Source organism: Oncorhynchus mykiss, chromosome 13 (genome assembly GCF_013265735.2).
Source record: "Oncorhynchus mykiss isolate Arlee chromosome 13, USDA_OmykA_1.1, whole genome shotgun sequence".
NCBI lineage: Eukaryota > Metazoa > Chordata > Actinopteri > Salmoniformes > Salmonidae > Oncorhynchus > Oncorhynchus mykiss.
In genome coordinates this window covers 15,432,025-15,454,915 of record NC_048577.1, presented here as the reverse complement: position 1 = coordinate 15,454,915, position 22,891 = coordinate 15,432,025, and the positions used below count along the sequence as shown (strand labels likewise).

The window sequence follows — 22,891 nt, the reverse complement described above, 5'->3', positions numbered from 1 at the left end:
ACGAAGCTAACGTCAGTCAATGAATAACCCCGCCTTTTTATTGTAAAATTGGACAGTGATAGGTTTGTTGAAACGTCAATCACTCTAAAGATGGACGTGAATGGACAATTAGGGAAACGCCCACTGAAGTTCGTTTCCGGTTTGAAAACATGGTGTGCTTCTGATCCACACATGTGAGTTTGCATACCAACTTCTGAACTGGATATTTTAAAAAAAAGGTAGAGTTTGCTGGTAGATGTTACATTTTTATAAACATGTAGAATCGAGGAAAACCTTGGCACGTATTGATTGTTGTATTTTTGTGTTTTAACCGATTGTCTGGTACGTATAGCTTGCATGCTAATGGACTGTAGCTTACTAGCTAAGGTTAGCAATGCTGCTGATGTTTTGGGATGTGCTAGTGGGGATGTAGCAAGCCATCAAGATTCTAGCTAAGTATTTTGTAAAGCAGAAGGTAAATAATACATTCAATGTGGATGTAGCAATGCCAAAGTGTTCACAATCAAAAGCTTTATCATAGGTGTATTAGAAATAGTAGATATATGAAACTGTACAATCATACATTGCTTGACATGTGCAGTGGTGTTAAAATACTTTTAAGTAGTACTTAAGTCGTTTTTTGGGGTATCTGTACTTTACTTTAGTATTCATATTTTTGACTACATTTCTAAAGAAAATAATGTACGTTTTACTCCATACATTTTCCCTGACACCCAAAAGTACTCGTTACATTTTGAATGCTTAGCACGACCGGACAATTGTCCAATTCACGCACTTATCAAGAGAACATCCCTGGTAATCCTTACTGCCTCAGATCTGGCAGACTCACTAAACACAAATGCTTCGATTGTAAATTTTGTCTGAGTGTTGAACTGTGCCCATGGCTATCCTAATAAAAACAAGAACATCGTGTCGTCTGGTTTGCTTAATATAGGCATTTTTTTTTATTTTTTATGTATTCTATGTTTGATACTTAGTACATTTGACACCCAATACTTTTAGACTTTTACTCAAGTCGTATTTTACAGGGTGACTAACTTTTTACTTGAGTTAATTTCTTTAAAGCTATCTTTACTTTTACTCAAGTATGAAAATGGTGTGCTTTTTCCACCACTGGCATGTGTTCTAAAATAACCCTTATCACCCCCTTTCCTCTCTGATTGATAACATTCACTGTGTATTTTGTCTGTAGACCTTTAAATCAGTAAACAACCATGGCATCAACGGAGGAGGACTTCCCTCGCGGAGGTAAAACCAAGCAGACCACTGAAAGTAAAGCAGAACCTGTGAGAAGGCATACAGAAGTGGACAATCTGTTCGAGGTATAAAAAAAAATGAGTCTAGTCGATCATCAATGTGATATACGAACCTTGTTGTGGTTTAGCTCTAATTAGCTCTGGTCCAGAGATTCGTTCGCGACAGTGCAGCCGACTGACACTCTGGCGACAATGCAACCTACTGACGCCCTGGACCAGAGATAAGCTCAAATGTGCATCTCAAACAGTATTCTGTCTGTCAGTAAAGATACTATTGTGGTTGACCCTTTCAGACACATACATCAGAGGAATCCAAGAAAAGGAAGGGACAGAAAGGGGATGCCTTGAAGAAAGCTAAGAGGCAAAGGACGAGCAAAGAGGAGGCGCTGAAGCTCAATACAACAACCTCTATAGATATCCTACAGTTAAAAGTAAGTTCAATCAACAACATACTTTTTAACATTTTATATTTCTCTGCCATCTCATTTCCTTTGCACACCCTTTGAATGTGATCTGAACCTGGGTCATGCTCATAAGGGCACAACGTTGCAATTTTTTCTTTAAAGGTTGTGTAACAGGGAAAGGGGTAAAAAAAAAGTGTTTCTTATTGGACACGTTCAGGGAGTCCCTCTGTTTCGGTACATTTTATTCTGGTTGATTACTAATGAACACAATCCTGTTTTTTTTTTGTGTGTTTTACCCCCAGAGCCTGAAGGTGGGTACCCTACTGCTGGGCTGTGTGAAGGAGGTGGCAGATTTAGAGGTGACGATTAACCTGCCCAGCGGCCTTCTGGGATACCTGAACATTTCCAATATCTCGGACTCGTACACCAAGATACTGAGTGACCACCTGGACTCTGCTTCTTCAGAGGTAACACATTTCATGTAACTCCTACCGAGGGGATTGTTCTGTCTTTATATAGGTAAAAGGCTATGCACTAGTTTCTGAGATGTCTAATAAGTTAGTTCTAAGGGCATGTCTACACTTGACACATAGATGCTACTTCTGCTATCAGAATATGATAATCACTTAAAAGACAGTTCTAGGCGCACAAAAGTCGCACTGGGTTCATATAAGGCTGATCACCTCAGGGACGCATTGTGTGCGGACTTCTCCTGAGTCTGGACGCAATCAGGCCACTGAAAGCGTATATAGTGGGCAACGTCATCAGCATTCCAACGGCAAGTCTTTAGAAACTTGTTTTTTGGGAGCGAGAGCCATCTTTTCATTATACTGTTGTGGGGGAAATATGTTCTTTGTGTGTGAGGAATGTGTTTGCTGGCTTCATAAATGTAATCCAGCTGGCTAATATTTTTGAAAAACACAATTTTGTTTGGCTAGAGTTACAGAGATGTTTCTGCTAACCTCTTTAGCTTTCCGAGCTTGCTGGCTAGCTACAGGGGCTAGTTGACTAGTTACAGTATTTTACTACTGCCATCAAGTTCTTGTGCTATTATCATCTTTTGCCTATGCCACCATTAGCAGAATGCTTACTGACATTTGATTATAGTGCGGGAAAGGAAATCCGGACACTGTAGACATATTTAAATGTAGTGTAGATGCATGATCAAAACTCCTTGATCAGAATACAACACTTAATTGACTGTAGTCTACACACGGCCTGAGAGGTCTTATCCTCATATTATACAATATTTAGAAGAACTGTGCTCTGAGTTTTTTTTAAAAACGTATACAGCTTTAATTATAATTTTTTTGCTTGGTGCACCGTAGGGCTCCCGACCTTACGGAGTTCAGAAGACAATGCCTGATGCTGTACGAATGAGGTGTGAACAACGCATCCTAATGGATCCACTTTGCTCTTTCTCTCCAGGAGATCTTCTCACTCGCCAGTCTCTTCTCCCCGGGCATGCTGGTCAGGTGTGTGGTAGCCAGGTTGGACACTGCCAAAGGAGGATCGGTCAGCATTCAGCTGTCAATCAACCCCAAAGAGGTCAACAAGGGCTTGAGTACTGGCTCTCTGAAGGCTGGCTTGGTGAGTCAACACCTACAGTATACGTGATATAGTACAAATTAAAAACAGGATCTGGGCCTGTGATATCCTCTTCAGTGATGATACGATGACGAGTCGGAGCGGAGCACAGTCTGTCTTGGGGGGGTCACTGAGTCAGGGTCATGTTTTGTGTCTCTGGGTTCAGTTCCCCAGAGCAGTGTCTCTTCAGTTGAAGACATAGAGGCATTTGTCTAAGAAGAGCTAGAAAAATAAAGAAAAGTTGTGATATCCTGTTAATGTTTTGAGGTCATGCTTTAGGCTTAGACGGATGTGTCACGTTTTTGTTTCAGATCCTGAGTGGTTGTGTGGAGAGTATTGAGGATCACGGCTACCTGGTTGACCTCGGCATCAAGGGAACCAAGGCCTTCCTGCCCAAGCAGGCAGCCAAAGACAAAACGAATAGTCCGAAAGGTATCTAAAGAGTCCCCTTTCACATCAAATATAGTACACATACCATTCAATGTCACGCTGTTAGTCTAGGACTGGCGGAACCCCTCGCCAACAGCCAATGAAATTGCAGGGCGCCAAATACAAATCAACAGAAATCTCATAAATCAAATTTCTCAAACATACAAGTATTAGGCACCATTTTAAAGATACAATGCTCGTTAATCCAACCAGTGTCTGATTTAAAAAAATGCTTTACAGCGAAAGCTCCACAAACTATTATGTTAGGTCACCACCAAGTCACAGAAAAACCCAGCCATTTTTCCAGCCAAAGAGAGAAGTCACAAAAAGCACAAATATAGATAAAATTAATCACTAACCTTTGATGATCTTCATCAGATGAAACTCATAGGACTTCATGTTACACAATACATGTATGTTTTGTTCGATAACGTGCATATTTATATCCAAAAATCTAATTTTACATTGGTGTGTTATGTTCAGTAGTTCTAAAACATGCAGTGATTTTGCAGAGAGTCACATCAATTCACAGAAATACTCATGATAAATGTTGATAAATTCAAGTGTTATGCATGGAACTTTAGATACACTTCTCCTTAATGCATTCGCTGTGTCAGATTTCAGAAAAACTTTAAGGAAAAAGCATAATCTGAGTACGGCGCTCAGAGCCCAAACCAGCCAAATGAAATATCCGCCATGTTGCTCAGTCAACATTAGTCAGAAATAGCATTATAAATATTCACTTACCTTTGATGATCTTCATCAGAATGCACTCCCAGGAATCCCAGTTCCACAATAAATGTTTGATTTGTTCGATAAAGTTAATCATTTATGTACAAATAGCTTATTTTGTTAGGGCGTATGGTAAACAAATCCAAAACGCTTGTTGAGGTCCAGCTGAACGTCGGACGAAAAGTTCAAGAAGTTATATTACAGGTCGTAGAAACTTGTCAAACTAAGTATATAATCAATCATTAGGATGTTTTTATCCTAAATGTTCAATAATGTAGAAAAGCAATAGAACGAGAGCTAACTCATGTGAATGTGCGTGACTGAGATCGAGGCTGCTGCCAGACCTCTGACTCAATCCCCTCTCATTCGGCCCCCCTTAACAGTAGAAGCCTGAAACAACGTTCCAACGATGGTTGACATCTAGTGGAAGCCTTAGGGAGTGCAAAATCACCCATATCCCACTGTGTATTCGATAGGGGCTGAGTTCAAAAACTACAAACCTCAGATTTCTCACTTCATGTTTGGATTTTTTCTCAGGCTTTTGCCTGCATATGAGTTCTGTTATACTCACAGATATCATTCAAACAGTTTTAGAAACTTCAGAGTGTTTTCTATCAAATACTAATTATAATATGCATATATTAGCATCTGGGACTGAGTAGGAGGCAGTTTACTATTCATCCAAAAGGGAAAATGCTGCCCCCTATCCCAAAGAAGTTTTAACTGTGTTGAATGTGACTTTTCTGGATCATGTTCATTGTGGCTCGCAATTGAATAGCTTTTAAATGTTTTGCAACGGAAAATATAAATGAGAATTTCTTATGGGACAAGTCCCGGTAGCCCCTTCCTGTTTCAGTCTGTTTTCTTCCGTTTGATGCCTAACGAACACAACAACCCTGGTGTTGCAGAGCTGAAGGTGGGCCAGTATGTGACTTCTCTGTTGGAGGAGGTGAAGAACGATGAGCGTGTGGTCCGTCTGTCCATCAGCCCCACGGCGGTGGCCCAGGCCGTTGCAGACACAGCGCACGGCTGGACCCTTACCAGCCTGCTGCCTGGCCTACTGGTCAAGGCGCAGATCAAAAAGGTACATTGACTGAATACTGTATTCTAACAACAATCTTATACATATTAGTATTCTAAGTCTAAGCACAGAGAAGTGTTGGCTTACACCTATGATTATAAATGAACAATTGCACCGTTTCATGGCTTAGTATTGTTGGTAAATGTCTCTTGTTGCTTGATGTATACACTTTTTGTAATATTTATAGCAACTAGAGAACTTGCAATTTAGTATATCTGAGAGGTCTCTTTTTTTTTTAAAGTCAATAATCTGTTGATGTCCTGTTTCATTGTGGTTGACACTGTGGTTCTAGGTGACCCTACATGGTCTGATTCTGGAGTTCCTCTCCTCCTTCACCGGCCTGGTGGACTTTATGCACCTGGAACCAGAACAGGCCTCCACATTCAACGAGGGAGACAACGTAAGAATTTACAGTCTATTAGGCTATTGCCAATCAGTCTGTCACACAGTTGGATGAGACAGAATGGTATAGAATGTCGGACTTTGCATCGTATGAAAGCGAGTTTTTCAACAGTAATCGTAGATGCAGGAGTTCTTATTTATTTAGTACTTATTTCTACCTCGAGTAACAAAACAAAAACAAGCAATTCATGAGAATTTCAAATTGGCCAATTATGACTGTAATCTTGTTTAGACATTACATTCAGTTGACCTTGATTGACCTTTGACCTCTTACCCCTTTCTCTCCCAGGTGAAGGCCTGCGTCCTTTATGTGGAGCCGTCCACCCGGCTGGTGGGCCTGTCCCTGCGCAGCCACCTGCTGCAGCCAGGGGGCGACGTGGACCTGGTGGCCACTGAGAGGATAGGGGAGGTGGCGCATGGCTGCAAGATGACCGCTCTCCATCACCTGTCTGGAGCCATGCTGGAGCTGCCTGACCAGACTGTGGTGTTTGTACATGTGAGTCCGTGTTGTTAGACCATACCTGCGTTGCGTCTTGTGAGTTTAAGTACCAACTCGGGTCTTCGTACATGTTAGTTCCTATTGTTGGTAGACCATATTGTTGGTGTACTATACTAACTATAGCCAAGCCCCTCTTTGTAGACCTGGTAGAGCACCTTACTACTGCCAAAATGCTAAGGACTAGCCACTATAGGACAAAGACAGTGTTGTAGAGAATATTGCGAAGGTGAGAACATGATGGTGAGCCTGTGCCCCTTGGATCATGTGACAACCCAACATTAAAAACAATGCAAACCCTCAAACCCATGGCTGCTTTGACCTGACCCAGTGAAAGTGGACTAATGTGGTCTGTGACTGGCCTAGTGGCAGTGGTTTGATTTGATCCGTCCGTTTCTCCTGTCTCCAGAGGAACCACATGAAGGAGCCCATGGAGGCGTTCAACCTGAACCGTGTCATGGCCAAGCCTGAACACACCTGTAGGATCATGGACTTCAGCCCCATGGAGCAGGTGCACCTGGTCAGCCTGCGTCAGTAAGTGCGGAAACAATAAATACATTAATTCAATAACATAGTATTTTTCAAGTTATCTTTCTCAAACGTTTGTGTATTGTCCCATACAATAATCTGTATTCTTAATTGTCTGTTTCGGGTGACCCAACTACAATTCCCAAGCAACCCCACTAGGGGTCACGAACCCGACTTTGAATAGTGTGTGTGCGTGAAAGCCCTGTTGCAAATGTGTGTGATGTTTTCAATTCCATTCAATATTCAATACATCTGGAAAGGACGTATGTTTGTTCCAGCTTGGAAATGACGTATGTTTGTTCCAGCTTGGAAAGGATGTATGTTTGATCCAGCTTGGAAAGGACGTATGTTTGTTCCAGCTTGGAAAGGACGTATGTTTGTTCCAGCTTGGAAAGGACGTATGTTTGTTCCAGCTTGGAAAGGACGTATGTTTGTACCAGCTTGTAACCTTGCTGTCTCTCCTATAGGAGCATCGTTGATGCCCCGTTCTTCAGAAGATACCATGACATCCAACCTGGACAGATTGTTCAGGTAAGATATTTTATATTTTTAGTTTGTCTCTCTCTCTCGCACAACACCTCTGAAAGGTCTTCAAAAAAAATTGCCCATTAAAGTGTGTGTGTGTGTGTGTGTAGGCTGCCAAAACTCTGGTAACTTTCCTAGGTTTTCTAGAAATCCAGGTTGGGGGATTCTGGATGATTTGCTCCTGATTCCAGGAACCTTCCAACCTTGGAATTCTGCATTCCTAGTGGCGTGTGTTTTAACCCAGTTTGTCCTCCCTCTCTCCCAGGGCACGGTGACGTCCCTCCAGAACCATGGCATGATGGTGAAGGTGACCGACTATATCAGAGGCCTGGTTCCCCGGACACACCTCTCTGACATCATCCTCAAGAACCCAGAGAAGCAGTACGCAGTGGGCATGATCATCAAGTGCCGGGTCAGTAGTACTGTGTAACCGCTCACCTTTAGAAAGGGTCAACTGTGGTGACCTTTAACCTTGGGGAACCAATCATTGATGAAATAAACACCTACTCATAATTCTCTTTAGCAAATATTAGGTGTAGGTTAATCTACCTAATAAGTAGATTAAAAATTGTCTTGTAACGATATGTATATTCTTTGCACCATTTCAAAGGAAATACTTGAAGTTTGTGAAAATGTGAAATGAATGTAGGAGAATATAACACATTAGATCTGGTAAAAGATAATACAAAGAAAAAAACATGTTTTTTTTGTATTTTTTTTGTACCATCATCTTTGAAGTGCAAGAGAAATTCTATAATGTATTATTCCAGCCCAGGCGCAATTTAGATTTTGGCCACTAAGTGGCAGTGGTGAATGTGCAAAGTTTTACATTGATCCAATGAAGCATTGTATTTCTGTTCAAAATGTTGTATCAAGACTGCCCAAATGTGCCTAATTGGTTTATTAATAACTTTTCAAGTTCATAACTGTGCACGCTCCTCAAACGATAGTATGGTATTCTTTCACTGTAACAGCTACTGTAAATTGGACAGTGCAGTTAGATTAACAAGAATTTAAGCTTTCTGCCAATATCAGATATGTTTATGTCCTGGGAAATGGTCTTGTTACTTACAACTTCATGCTAACCACGTTAGCGCACATTAGCTCAACCGTCCCGCGGGTGGAACACCAGTCTGTAGAGATCCTTAAGAGGTTTTAACGTACTCTATGCTTGCTTGTCTGGTTTGCTGTTTAATTTCTTAGTTTAAAACGGTTTCCCTCCATCCCTCTGTCTCAGGTGTTGTCGGTGGACCCACGGGCAAAGAAGCTGACCCTAACCAGGAAAAGGGCCCTGATAGATTCCTCCCTCCCCCCGTTCCTGACCTACGAAGATGCCCGCCGCGGTCACGTCTCCCACGGGTTCATCGTCTGTGTCAAGGACTTTGGCTGCATCGTCTGTTTCTACGGCAAAGTCAAGGGGCTGGTGCCCCCCAACGAGCTCAGCACGGAGCCAGTGATAGTTCCTGAGAACGTGTTCTATGTCGGACAGGTGAGGGGAAACAAAATGGCTGCCTGGAACTTTTCTGTATCTTGATAATTCTTATGCGTTGTAGATTTGTTGTTGTTTTTCTGTTCTACTTACGATATAGGCTAATTGTCCTCTTGAATAACTTTGAAGTAGCCTACTGATAGTTATTGAACTTTGACACATAAAAGTTTAACTGAAGTTCTTCCACCAGTTTGTCTTGCCGGTGTCAGAAAAGGTTCTGTTTTAAACTTCTGTATCAAAACAGGGAAGTCTTAGTTTAGACAGACAGCCCAATTCTGATCTCTTTTTCACTAATTGGTCTTTGGACCAATCACATCAACAAACAAACAAAAAGATCTGATGTGGAAAGGTCTGGTGTTAATTGTTAAAATACCAATTAGTGGGAAAAAAAATATCAGAATTGGGCTGCCTTTCTAAACGCAGTCTTAATGGCTACCTTGGTTCTCTGTTATGTTCAGGTGGTGAAGGCTAAAGTGCTGAACTGTGACGTGAAGAAGGAGAAGCTCCTTCTTTCCTTCAAGGCAGTGGCAGGAGGAGATACTGAGGGACCGCCTAAACCCAAGTTTGACTTTGAGGTTGGGAAGGTAAGAAAATGGCAGCACGTCCTTTCATATTGTTAACACATATAATCATTTCTGAATTTGTTTTTAAAAAATGTAAAAGATGGTCTGTCTTTTACATAGTTGCATGTTCTATGCAGTTGTTAAACGTGTTAGGTTCATCTCCGCTGTTGGCTTGGACTCTAAACTGATCTTTGTATTCTGCTTTTTTGTATTTTTTTTGTTTGTTTTAGAAAGTGGAGGTTAAGGTGGTGAGTAAATTCCTTACCGGTCTGGAGGTGTCCATTCTCCCAGAGGAGACCACCGCCTTGCTACCCATGATGCACCTCTCCGACCACGTGTCCAACTGTCTACTGCTGTGGGAGGGGCTGCAAGAGGGTGACATCATCTCCAACATTGTCTGCCTCAGCAAGAAGAAACAGACTATTGTATCCTTTTCATACTTTTGAACTTCAGATCGCTCACTTACCTTCACACATTGATTTCAGACACATAGCCCAAAACATAACAGAACGCTCATCAGTGTGGCTGAATGTTGTGTTCGTCTCACCATTGTGGCTGGCTGTCGTGGTTGTGTTTAGAATGTAGTGGCTATACCAAGGAAACGACTACCTCTAACTAAAGGACATCGTAACCACTTTTTACTGTAGTACGACTACACAGTACCTCTTTCCCTTAACCCTGCCTGTCTCAAGACCCTGACTAAAAAGCCCACTCTGAAGTCATTCCTGGAGGAGGGGGGCGTGGTGGCTAAGGAGTTCTCTGACATCTCAGTTGGGGTGCAGCTGATTGGCTGGGTCAATAACATCATGCCCTATGGAGTGTTTGTGGAGTTCCCCTATGGCCTGGTTGGCCTGGCCCCTAAAGCGGTGAGTTGGTAGGGAAGGAGTTACCTGTGGGAGTTAGCAACAGTCAATTGGAGTTAGTGGGAGTAAATTGGAATTTACTAAGAGTTAGTAGGGGTCAATGGGAGTCAGTCGGGGTCAATGGGAGTTAGTAGGGGTCAATGGGAGTTAGCTAAGAATATATTATGCAGTTTGTTGAAAAGGTATAATCACCCTGACCAAGGTCCACAAGGATCTGAAGCTCAGTCATATGTTCAACCAAAGAAACACAATCGGAACAGATTTTTTTTCTTCAGGATTCCTCTCTTTGTATAATTTATGCAGCTCACGTCTCCTTTCTCCTTCAAATCATCAATAACATTGTCTAAAAGCCATTAGTATAGAATAATTTATATTGACATACTCTTTCTCCTCTAGGCCATGAGTGACAAGTTCGTCGGCGACACTGCGGCTCACTTCCAGCTGGGCCATACAGTGGTTGCCAAGGTGACCAACTTGGACGAGGAGAAGCACAGGTTCCTGGTCAGTCTCAAGGTGTCAGAGGTCCCCTCCCCTGAGAGAGACGGCCAGGCCAGGCTGATCCGAGGCCTGCAGGAAAGGAAGGCGGTGATGGAGATGATGGCCAGCAGAGGTACGTGGGTGGAGTTGTAACGTTGTTGTCAACTGTTCAAGGAACTATTAGTTTTCTTCCGTTTGCTAAAGTTCCCTTTTCCTAGTAGGTTCAAAAGTGCTATTCCAATACATTTAAATTGATGAAAATGATTATGCTAAGAGTTACCTTTAACTCTCTCTCTATTTTCTTGTTCATCCTCTGTCTCTGACAGGTGACTCTGACCTACTCAAGCAGCTGTCTGCGGTGACCATAGGCCAGAGGATGAAGATGAGCGTAGACGAGGTGAGGGAGGACGGGAGTGTCACCTTCAAGTCAGACGAACTCAGCGCAGCCACCGTACTGGCCACCAAGGACCATGCGCCGGGTGAGTATTCACTATATGTCCAATCAGGGTCGGGCTCAATTCTCTTTCAATTCAGGAAGTGAATTGAAATTACAATTGTAGCTCCTGCATTGACTGAATTTAAATGGAATTGACCCTGTACCCTGTGGAACTTTTACCAGACATAATATGGGGAATCTTTTGACTGTTACACCTTAGTCATCGCGATGAACCCAATAATAGAGCTTTGTTTACCCTTCTACCAGACACATGAGGAATCTTTTGAGTGTGACACATGTTTTGACTGTTACATCATAGGTATAATGTAAACTAAATGTGTGTAATGTTTCAGGTAAGTTGGCGACGGGACAGGAGTGCATGCCGGTAATCCTCCACGTTGACCTCGTGACCTCTGAAGTCTACGTGTCCCTCTTGGCTAAACTGACCGGCAAGAGGAAAGCGGTGAGTACAAGGCTGCATCTCAAGTGACACCCTAGTTCCTATATAGTGGGTTTGGAACACTGCTCTACTATAGCTAGTTTCATTTGGGACTACATGAAGCTTATTTATGAGTGGTTGGGTGGCTGAGAAGTCAATAGTGGTTCATTTGGTGAATTTTTTTTTTTTAAACATTCAATGCAATAGATCTGTATTCTATCTCAAGTTGAAACTCCCTGCACCCTTTTGGACTAAACAATCTTTAACACTTTGAAAAGCCTTTAAATCTTGATAGTTCATAACCTGTGTCCTTATAGGTGGAGGCAGGGTCCACGCACACTGCCACTGTGCATCACGCCGACCGCGACTTTGCCGTCATCTCATTGGGCGACACGGCCCAACTGACGGTCATCCAAACCACCAATCACCTCAACGAAACGTTCCGCTTCGACGCTGAGAAACTGACCGCCGGTAAAACCCTGACGATCACCGTCACCAAATCCAGCTGCGAGGAACTAGAAGGGCTCCCCCTAGTGTCCTGGGAACTCGCCCCGCCCATAAGCAAAAGATTAATCTCCAACTCCAAGAGGTCGAAGGGCATGTATCGCTACGGCGACGTGGTCAAGGGGAAGGTGAAGACAGTGAAGCCTACATGTGTGCTGGTGACGCTAGAGGACGGGAGCACGGGGTGCGTGCACGTGTCCGAGATACAGGAAGTGGTGTGCGTGGGAACGTTCCCCACGTCCCTCCTCAAGATAGGAAGTGAGGTCACAGCCCGGGTCATCGGAGGACGGGAGGGCAACAGTCACAGGTAAGGATAAGAATATAGTAACAGATTTAAGTAGCCACATTTTGTTATATAGTTCGATCATTTGAAGGATATTTCTGAATTACAGGTATTCTGCTTTAAATATTTGCGTTATTTTAGTTGCAAATATATATTGTCTTTCTTTTATTTAGGTTCTTGCCGTTCTCCCATCCCAACTTCACGTACTCCATGCCTGAACTCTCACTTCTTCCCAGGTAAATGTTCTGAACATTTAGAAGAACGTATTCTGTTATTATACTGCCTTTTTGGTTTCTTGTTAGATAATCTGTCCCTCTCTGGTCACAGGAACCTGAAAGAAGACGCAGATGTTAAGCCAGTCAAGACCAAAGAGAAGCTGAAGCGTTATCAGGTCGGAGACGACGTCATTTGCTTTGTGTCAAAGGTGAGTTTGAACAAACGTAAATTGAAGTTAAGTAACTTGTTATACAGAATGTGTGAAACATGTTTAGTAGTAATACTAGCTGTGTTAAATGTGTTTTTCTTCCTCAGTACTTTCCAAATAGGAAGTGTCTAGAAGTGACTACTGGTCCCTCAGTAACTGGAACTGTTGAACAACTGGCCATGACCTCTGACCCTGAAGTATGTTTTATATACACTTAACTCAATGTTTTTCTCATTCCTGCTATGGGGAATTCCCAGACATTTTTGTAAAACGGTAAAATGGAGATGGTGTCATCCCTCAGATGTCCCTTATACTGTATGGATCTGTGTTCACCCTAATAGGTTCTCTAAAATCATTAATTTGTATTATTCAGGGTGCCAAACACCCAGAGAAGCTGTTCAAGCTGGGCCAGGCGGTCAGTGCTAAGGTGGTGACAGTCAGCTCCTCCAAGCCCTCACGCCTCTCATTGTCCCTCAATGGTGAGAACACAAATTAAACACAAGAAACACAACCCTCTTCTGACCGTCAATACAGTGAATATAAGACCCTTCCAACCATCAATAGTACACTGAAAATCGCATAGAACCTTCTAAACATCAGTACATTGAAAATGGGCCCTGCTAACCACCAATACAGAAATGTCAACGTATAACCAACTTTTAAACTTTGAACTGTCAATACAGACATATTGACTCATCTAATACAGCTCTCTCGCTATGTTGTGGTTGCATTTACTCACTCGTGGTGTCGGTTGTCAATCGCTGTCAGGTGTACACAAGTTGGAGAAGGGCCATGTAATCATGGGGTTGGTGCAGAAGCTAGATCCAAACCTGGGTCTGCTGGTGAAGCTGCCGTTCAGCGCCATGGGAACGGTTGCCATGGAGGACCTAGCCGACAAATATAAGCCAAAACCTCTGGAGCGGTACAGCAAGGACCAGCTGGTCAGGTCAGTGGCACACTTTAAACCTGGGTCAAAGGTTAACTAGACCAGCTGGTCAGGTCAGTGGCACACTTTTTAAACCTGGGTTAAAGGCTAACTGGACCAGCTGGTCAGGTCAGTGGCACACTTTAAACCTGGGTTAAAGGTTAACTGGACCAGCTGGTCAGGTCAGTGGCACACTTTAAACCTGGGTTAAAGGTTAACTGGACCAGCTGGTCAGGTCAGTGGCACACTTTAAACCTGGGTTAAAGGTTAACTGGACCAGCTGGTCAGGTCAGTGGCACACTTTAAACCTGGGTCAAAGGTTAACTAGACCAGCTGGTCAGGTCAGTGGCACACTTTTTAAACCTGGGTTAAAGGCTAACTGGACCAGCTGGTCAGGTCAGTGGCACACTTTAAACCTGGGTTAAAGGTTAACTGGACCAGCTGGTCAGGTCAGTGGCACACTTTAAACCTGGGTTAAAGGTTAACTGGACCAGCTGGTCAGGTCAGTGGCACACTTTAAACCTGGGTTAAAGGAAACTGGACCAGCTGGTCAGGTCAGTGGCACACTTTTTAAACCTGGGTTAAAGGCTAACTGGACCAGCTGGTCAGGTCAGTGGCACACTTTAAACCTGGGTTAAAGGCTAACTGGACCAGCTGGTCAGGTCAGTGGCACACTTTTTAAACCTGGGTTAAAGGCTAACTGGACCAGCTGGTCAGGTCAGTGGCACACTTTAAACCTGGGTTAAAGGCTAACTGGACCAGCTGGTCAGGTCAGTGGCACACTTTAAACCCGGGTTAAAGGCTAACTGGACCAGCTGGTCAGGTCAGTGGCACACTTTAAACCCGGGTTAAAGGCTAACTGGACCAGCTGGTCAGGTCAGTGGCACACTTTAAACCCGGGTTAAAGGCTAACTGGACTAGTCTAGAAGTTTAGTCAAGTTAAAATGGTTTTGGAGTGTTAACTCTATAAAGCTGGTCTTTATTTATGTAATTCTTCAAGTTATTTCAAGGTTATACTAAGTAACGTGTTATTGTTTTTGTGCTCTTTCTCTAGGTGCTGCATTGTAGGAGAGGCGAAGAGCAATTGGCAGTTGTCCCTCCGCTCTTCGAGGTACGATTCCCTATCTGACTTGGTTTTCATGGACAAAATGAATTAAAGAGTTTAAGTGTATTAGGAAATGCAATATCGACACCCTATTCAACCCTATACATGTCTCTCTCTTCGTTCTCCTCTATTCTACTGGTCCATTCTAACTATCATATATCTATGTTGGGCGCTTTGAGCACTGGAAAAGGGCATTTTCTAAATGAATCATTTGAATGATCTTTCAGGACGAACCCAGAGAAGGCCTCGGTAGTAAAAGACCCAGAGATTGTGTCTCTAGATGACCTGTCAGAGGGGCAGATCGTCAGAGGCTATGTGAGGACTGTCAATGCACAGGGAGTCTTTGTTAGGTAACTCAGTCCATTATCCCTTTATAGAAACCAACCCTTTTAATAAAATGTAAAAAAATGACATACCTTTACAATGTCCTGGAAAGATATGAAACTATGAATGAAAAATACATGTAAGGTATTCATTACTTCAGTATTATACTTAAGACATTATATCTCAGATTCACAGTCCCTTTAGTATACATGTACAATGTTCTGGGAAGGTATGACATTATCATGCAGCTTTTTCCTGAAGATCAATTCTGAATATGAAAAACCAATGTATAAAAGCTGTTGCTATGGTAATATAGCTAATTGAAAATGTTGCTTTTTTTGTTTTTGACAGTTTGTCTAGATCCATAAAGGGCAGGGCCCAGTTCCAGAAGGCCACTAAGTACTTTTTGGCTAGCCACCAAGACTATGCCAAGAAAGTACCACAGTCCACACTGCTCACCACCAAGATCCTCAGGTAAGACCCCCCCCCCCCCCCTACAATAATTTGGTACAACCCCACCACCACTGCTAGGAGAATAGGTCGGCCCTTCCTGACCACCTCATTCTTGAGTAGGGGTGTTCCATAAAACAAGGAAGTTGTTAGTCATATTTTTGGGTAATAACCTAGATTTATTTGTTATATTGAACATGTCTGTGACCCACAGGGTTATTATGGAGCAAACACGAGCACCAATGTGTAGGAGTTGTTAGGTTTCTACATTTAGGTTTTTAACACGAATGTGTTGTTCCTCGCAGCATCGATAAAGAAAGCGGGCTGGTGGATCTGTCTCTGCTCCAAGAGGACACTGGGAAACCAGACGTGCTCCCAGAATCCCTGGGGCTGCACCTGCGCCTGACAGGAGAGGCCAAGGAGAAGCGTGACGCCACCAAGAAGAGGAAACGCACGGAGTCGGAGAGCAAGCAGGTGTCTATTTGTCCCCCTTTTGTTAATACAAGGTCATCTAACGTAGCAGGCGTCTGAGCGGGGTCATCACATCCAGTTTTCAGAGGTAAAGGACGCTACGTTGGAGACGCTGTATCCCTGAAAACTGGATGTTTCTGGTTTCTAGTGACCCCGCTAAGGGTGAAATACAAGCTAATCCTTTTTTAGTTTGAATAAACAAAGTGATATGACACAAGATAACTGAGATGTGAGTGCTTTTAATTTTTTTTTAATTATACATGTAATACAATTTAGATAATAAGCTATTTTCAAAGGAAACCTGTCCTCTTCCATGATGTCACTGATACTAATACTACTAAACAGAATAGAGGACGCACTGATCACTGTATAACATGGATTGCCATAGCAGTTTGATTGGGGACTGGAATGTCTAATCCATATAATCACTTATCTTCTGTCTTAACGCAGGGAACCGCAGAAAATGTTTCGAAGAAGAAGACGAAGAAGGGGAAAGGAGAGGACAGCGACAGCGGAGTGGAGGTGTACTTCAGAGAAGAAGAGGAGGAAAATAAGTGTGAGCCTGCGGAGGTAGAGAAGCCCGTCCCAGTGCAGCCGGCCAGACTGCAGGTGACCGGAGGGTTCTCCTGGGATGCAGCCCTGAGCGCCCTGAAACCAGCGTCCGCTGCCCTGGGGGGAGAGGACTCCAGCGACGGGGAGGACGGCGAGGTGAACACTAAGGTAACGAGTAATGCTGGGGTTGTACGGCGAGGGGAACACTAAGGTAACAAGTAATGCTGGGGTTGTAAGGCGAGGGGAACACTAAGGTAACGAGTAATGCTGGGGTTGTACGGCGAGGGGAACACTAAGGTAAGGAGTAATGCTGGGGTTGTACGGCGAGGGGAACACTAAGGTAACAAGTAATGCTGGGGTTGTAAGGCGAGGGGAACACTAAGGTAAGGAGTAATGCTGGGGTTGTACGGCGAGGGGAACACTAAGGTAAGGAGTAATTCTGGGGTTGTACGGCGAGGGGAACACTATGGTAAGAAGTAATTCTGGGGTTGTACTGCGAGGGGAACACTAAGGTAACGAGTAATGCTGGGGTTGTACGGCGAGGGGAACACTAAGGTAAGGAGTAATGCTGGGGTTGTACGGCGAGGGGAACACTAAGGTAAAGAGTAATTCTGGGGTTGTACGGCGAGGGGAACACTAAGGTAACGAGTAATGCTGGGGTTGTACGGCGAGGTGAACACTAAGGTAACGAGTAATGCTGGGGTTGTACGGCGAGGTGAACACTAAGGTAAGGAGTAATGCTGGGGTTGTACGGCGAGGGGAACACTAAGGTAACAAGTAATGCTGGGGTTGTAAGGCGAGGGGAACACTAAGGTAAGGAGTAATGCTGGGGTTGTACGGCGAGGGGAACACCAAGGTAACGAGTAATGCTGGGGTTGTAAGGCGAGGGGAACACTAAGGTAACGAGTAATGCTGGACCTGTACTATGAGTGGCACCTACTAAAGGAAATCACTTAGTTAAGGAATGTTTTCTTTGCATTTGCTATGAGGGTTAGAATGGCTGTACAGCCCCAAATGTTCATGGAGGTGTACGTCTGACCTCTGGATTGGATTATTTATAGTACTGATATTGATTTCATGACCTTGTATGACCTTTCTCTATCTCTCTTTAACTGCCACTCTCCTCTAAATCCTTTCTTTCCTTTTTTTATTTTCTTCTTTCCTTGCTTTCATCCCCCTCGTCCACCAGGCCCAGAAGAAGTCTCACCATGTGCAGGAGATAGAGAAGCGGGAGGCCGAGAAGGCCCTGACCAAGCTGGAGACGGAGCTGATGGACCCAGGCCTGCGACCCCAGACGGCGGCTAGCTTTGAGCGCCTGCTACTCGGCTCCCCTGACAGCTCTCTGCTCTGGCTGCAATTCATGGCCTTCCACCTGCAGGCCACACAGATAGAACAGGCTAGAGCGGTGGCTGAGAGGGCTCTGAAGACTATCTCCTTCAGGTTAGTTGTGTGGTGGGGACAGGTGTGTGTGTGTGTTCATAACACGCTCCTTAGATCCACTTCTGGAGGGTTCTCCTGTGCTGGTGCTGTCGTCGCTCTCTGAGTACTGCAACTCCAGCCTGGAGGCCCTCAACAGCTTTCTGGCTGTACAGTTGGAGGTGCTTGAGTCATTGGTGTGTGAGAGCAGTCTACCTGCCCCGCCCAGCCCCAATGTTGCTCTGGCAACCCTCAGTTCTACTGGGGGGATTCTACCAGCGCAGCTGGGCTGGGGGGCGGACAACACGAAGAAGAAAGCGGGTCCTGTGGGTGGGTTGGCGTGGGGGGATATGAATGTGTCGATTAGGGCTGGGCAGTATACTGTATTTTTTTTTTACTTGGCCTTCTAAAACGGTATTTGAATGTTTGGTTTGTTAAATGTGGTACGCTGTGTGTAACGTCCATTTTTATAGTTTACTTCGCTACTTGGGCCATCTCTCTGCTCTCTCTCTCGCTTCATTCCCGTTTCCACAGACCGAGCCCCGCCCCCTGTCACTCAAGGAGCGCATTTGTTGTTCTTCAACACTTAGTGTGTTTCTTACATCAGCAAACGGCTAGTTTGTCTTTTCTTCGAAAATTGGGTTATTTGCCGCTAATGCTAATCCCTAGTTAGCTGGCTAGCTAGCTAATAAATGTACTGAGTCAGAGAACGTAATCAGCTATACAGCCTGATAATACGTGTATCAACAGTATCTTCTAAATCAGAGAGGAATACGCAAAACATGAATATGTTAGCTAAATTAAGTAGCTTAAAGAAAACATTCAATGTAGCCAAAGATTGTAGGGTCCCCAGGGAAACACTTGTCAACACTTTGGTTCCTACCCTGTCACAATAACTCCCTGGCATTTTCATTCGTTGTCATGTCAAACAACACTATTCGAAGTGCTCACTATTATATTCTAGCTATATAATTAGAATAATCATTCTATTTCCATGATTCCAACAGTTCACCCAAGTGTTTTGCTCTGAATTGCAAGTCAAATTTGCAACAGTTGCAACATTTGGTTAAAAATAATGCCTAGATTGTTTTCCTGTATCGTGCAGCCCTACTTGGCAGTATGGAAATGATCTCAAATTAGTGCAGGAAATGCAGAAATTCATAAAATGTAGAAACATCGTTTTGGTTGAATTGAACAGTATTAAACAATCAGAATGTAGAAAGACCCATCACTTAGAATGTATGTCTTGCCAGCCTAGGGTCACAACCACTACTCATAAAGCACATTTACAACTTTTATTTATTCAAAAATACACAAAATACCGTCATACCACCTCTAAAAAATAATAATAATAATTTAAAAGCCCTAGTGTTGATTGTGTGTAATGTCTGTATCCTGTCTGTCATCAAATCATTCTTACAAAGATGTATCACAAAAAAAGGAGGTGAAAGGAAGAAGGAAAGGGTGTGTGTAACGTATGTATTCTATAACACGTGTGTGTATTCTCCCTCAGAGAAGAGCAGGAGAAGCTGAATGTATGGGTGGCTCTGTTGAACCTGGAGAACCTGTATGGGACAGAGGAGAGTCTTCAGAAGGTGTTTGAGCGAGCCGTGCAGTATTGTGAACCCATGCCCGTCTACCAGCAGCTGGCTGACATTTACGCCAAGTGTCAGAAGACTAAGGTAGCTTACTGCCAGGGCTCACAAACATTCATTACAACGGCTAACATTCCTCAATGGGAAAAAAGTGATATACTTCACGTATTTACTCGTGTCGAATTAGAGCACGTTAGATGTTGTATTGGGAGCTTTTTTTTCTGAGCCTCTTGTAAGGTTTCTTCTGTTGAATGGTCCTACTAGCACGCTGTTTTTACTGGTGCGGTTTGGAGTAGGTTCTCATCAATTCTGTGTGTGTAGGAGGCGGAAGGTCTGTACAAGACCATGGTGAAGCGGTTCCGTCAGGAGAAGGCTGTGTGGCTGAGCTACGGGACCTTCCTGCTTCAGCAGGGTCAGAGTGACGCGGCCAGCGCCCTGCTACAGAGGGCCATCAAGAGCCTGCCGAACAAAGACAGTAAGGCCCCTGTTATCACCTTTCGGACTCATACACACCTTTTGGGAGCCCCCCACCTCAACACATTCCCTATTCGACCTCTAGCTCCAATTGGACACTGGGTTGGATTGATATAAACAAGATGGCAATAGCGCCATCTTGTGGAATTTTGTCTGTATTGCTTTACGCCAATCTTTCCTGTCCTGATTCTACTCAGTCCGTTTATCTTTCAACAGATCCACTCACCAAGTCATTTGTCCAGGTTGACAGCTCTTAGTTAGTACCTTTTTGACTCTATGACAAAAAGGTACTAACACCTTACATACAGTATCTCCATGTTAACCATCCACCTTCTCCGTCGTCCTCTTCAGATGTGGATCTGATAGCCAAGTTTGCCCAGCTGGAGTTCCGCTACGGAGACGTAGAGCGAGGAAAGGCCATGTTGGACAGGATCCTGACCAGCTACCCCAAACGCACCGACCTGTGGTCCGTCTTCATAGACCTCATGGTCAAACACGGCTCCCAGAAGGAAGTCCGGTGAGTGAGCCCGACGGCACCTCACTAGTTTTGTTATGTTTACGAAATGACGTTGGAATAGCCTGATCCCAGGTCTGTTTGGCATGACAATGACCATAGGAGTTGGCAATAAAGCACCAACACATCTGGGACCCGGCTAACCCGGTAATATTTCATTTATGGAGACATGTTTAAATATTAAATATGATCAACTTTAGTCTAGGATTTTTTTTTTGCACATTTATTCAAACAAAAATGCTTTATTTACATAAGTATTCAGACCCTTTGCTATGACACTCGAAATTGAGCTCCGGTGCATCCTGTTTCCATTGATCATCCTTGAGATGTTTCTACAACTTGATTGGAGTCCACCTGTGGTAAACTCAATTGATTGGACATTATTTGGAAAGGCACACACCTGTCGATATAAGGTCCCATAGTTTACAGTGCATGTCAAAGCAAAAACTAAGCCACGAGGTTGAAGGAGTTGTCCATAGAGCTCCGAGACAGGATTGTGTCGAGGCACAGATCTGGGGAAGGACATAGCTCCAGAGTTCCTCTGTGGAGATGGGAGAACCTTCCAGAAGGACAATCATCTCTGCAGCACTCCACCAATCAGGTCTTTATGGTAGAGTAGCCAGGCGGAAGCCACTCCTCAGTAAATGGCACAAAACCCACTTGGAGTTTGCCGAAAGGCACCTAAAGACTCTGACCACGAGAAACAAGATTCTCTGGTCAGATGAAATCAAGATTTAACTATTTGGCATGAGTGCCAAGCGTCACATCTGGACCATCCTTATGGTGAAGCATGGTGGTGGCAGCATCATGCTGTGGGGATGTTTTTCAGTGGCAAGGACTGGGAGACTAGTCAGGATAGAGGGAAAGATGAATGGAGCAAAATACAGAGAGAACCTTGATGAGAACCTGCTCCAGAGCGCTCAGGACCTCAGACTGGGGCGAAGGTTCACCTTCCAACAGGACAACGACCCTTAGCACACAGCCAAGACAACGCAGGATTGGCTTCAGAACAAGTCTCTGAATGTCCTTGAGTGGCCCAGCCAGAGCCCGGACTTGGGCCCGATCGAACATCTCTGGAGAGACCTGAAAATAGCTTTGCAGTGATGCTCCCCAGCCAACCTGACAGAGTTTGAGAGGATCTTCAGAGAAGAATCTTCAGAGGAGATACTCCCCAAATAAAGGTGTGCCAAGCTTGTAGAATCATACCCAAGAAGACTCAAGGCTGTAATCGCTGCCAAAGATGGTTCAACAAAGTACTGAGTAAAGAGTCTGAATACTTATGTAAATGTGATATTTCATTTTTTATTTTATACATTTGCGAACATTGTCATTATCGGGTAATGTGTGTAGATTGAGGCATTTTTATTTCATTTTAGAATGAGGCTGTAACGTAACAAAATGTACAAAAAGTCGAGGGGTCTGAATAATTTCTGAATGCACCGTCATTGGTGGCAAGGTGTTTCCTGTCATGTGACCTGGTCTAACATCCTGTTTCCTGTGTTCAGGGCTGTGTTTGACCGTGTGATCCACCTGAGTGTGGCGGTGAAGAGGATCAAGTTCTTCTTCAAGCGTTACCTGGAGTATGAGAAGAAGAGCGGCACGCCAGAGAGCATCCAGGCTGTCAAGGACAAGGCTCTGGAGTACGTGGAGTCTAAAGGGACAGAGGCCGCCAGATAGACACACACACACACACACACACATCATGTTTTGGGGATTTTCCAACAGCTGTTGTGCAACTGTGGGAAAAGAAGCAAACTGGCAAAGTGCTCAAGGGGGAAGCCTGACCTGAGTGTCATAACAGCCTCGACACACACACACACACAGATGTAGCCACACAGATACACACCCTGCTATTGGATAGTGTTGATGGATATTCGGGGAAGACATTTGTTAATTGCTTGAAAGCTTTCAAATGGTGACATGTCACACATGATATGGACTTGGGAATGTGGGAGGTCATTCTACCTAGTCTTTTTGACCCATTTTGTATAAATAGCATCATTTAAACTAAATGAACTTTTTGTATGTATGGATGAGAAAGCATGCTGACCTGACGGAATAGAATGACTATCATTTTGTAATGAAATAAATGACAGTAAATAACCTAAACTGATGTCTTATATACCATCTAATAATCATCTACAGAA

General features: G+C 43.8%; 1 protein-coding gene and 2 non-coding genes across 5 annotated transcripts; all 3 read left to right on the top strand.

Annotated features, from left to right (window-relative positions):
- Window positions 1-84: 84 nt before the first annotated feature.
- LOC110485748 (protein RRP5 homolog) lies at window positions 85-22,853 on the top strand. 3 transcript variants are annotated; one of them, XM_036940406.1, is made up of 35 exons: window positions 85-173; window positions 1,193-1,322; window positions 1,550-1,687; window positions 1,963-2,127; window positions 3,089-3,250; window positions 3,559-3,679; window positions 5,317-5,492; window positions 5,782-5,889; window positions 6,181-6,387; window positions 6,797-6,921; window positions 7,383-7,446; window positions 7,706-7,852; window positions 8,678-8,929; window positions 9,388-9,513; window positions 9,723-9,917; window positions 10,185-10,358; window positions 10,752-10,965; window positions 11,159-11,311; window positions 11,622-11,731; window positions 12,025-12,518; window positions 12,668-12,730; window positions 12,822-12,918; window positions 13,026-13,115; window positions 13,292-13,397; window positions 13,687-13,864; window positions 14,898-14,954; window positions 15,176-15,298; window positions 15,624-15,746; window positions 16,028-16,196; window positions 16,644-16,913; window positions 17,935-18,185; window positions 19,675-19,843; window positions 20,078-20,231; window positions 20,582-20,747; window positions 22,250-22,853. In XM_036940406.1, the coding sequence occupies exons 2-35, from the start codon at window positions 1,215-1,217 to the stop codon at window positions 22,419-22,421; spliced, it is 5,427 nt and encodes a 1,808-aa protein (XP_036796301.1). In that variant the 5' UTR covers window positions 85-173; window positions 1,193-1,214; the 3' UTR covers window positions 22,422-22,853. The 3 variants fall into 3 exon arrangements, with proteins under 3 accessions (XP_036796301.1, XP_036796300.1, XP_036796302.1); XM_036940405.1 differs by having other exon boundaries at window positions 136-218; XM_036940407.1 differs by lacking the exon at window positions 85-173 and adding an exon at window positions 216-321.
- On the top strand, window positions 3,320-3,468 carry LOC118938571. Its single transcript, XR_005035779.1, has one exon. It is a non-coding gene; the product is annotated as a small nucleolar RNA SNORD15 (small nucleolar RNA).
- On the top strand, window positions 18,226-18,466 carry LOC118938621. Its single transcript, XR_005035828.1, has one exon. It is a non-coding gene; the product is annotated as a small nucleolar RNA SNORA53 (small nucleolar RNA).
- Window positions 22,854-22,891: the final 38 nt, after the last annotated feature.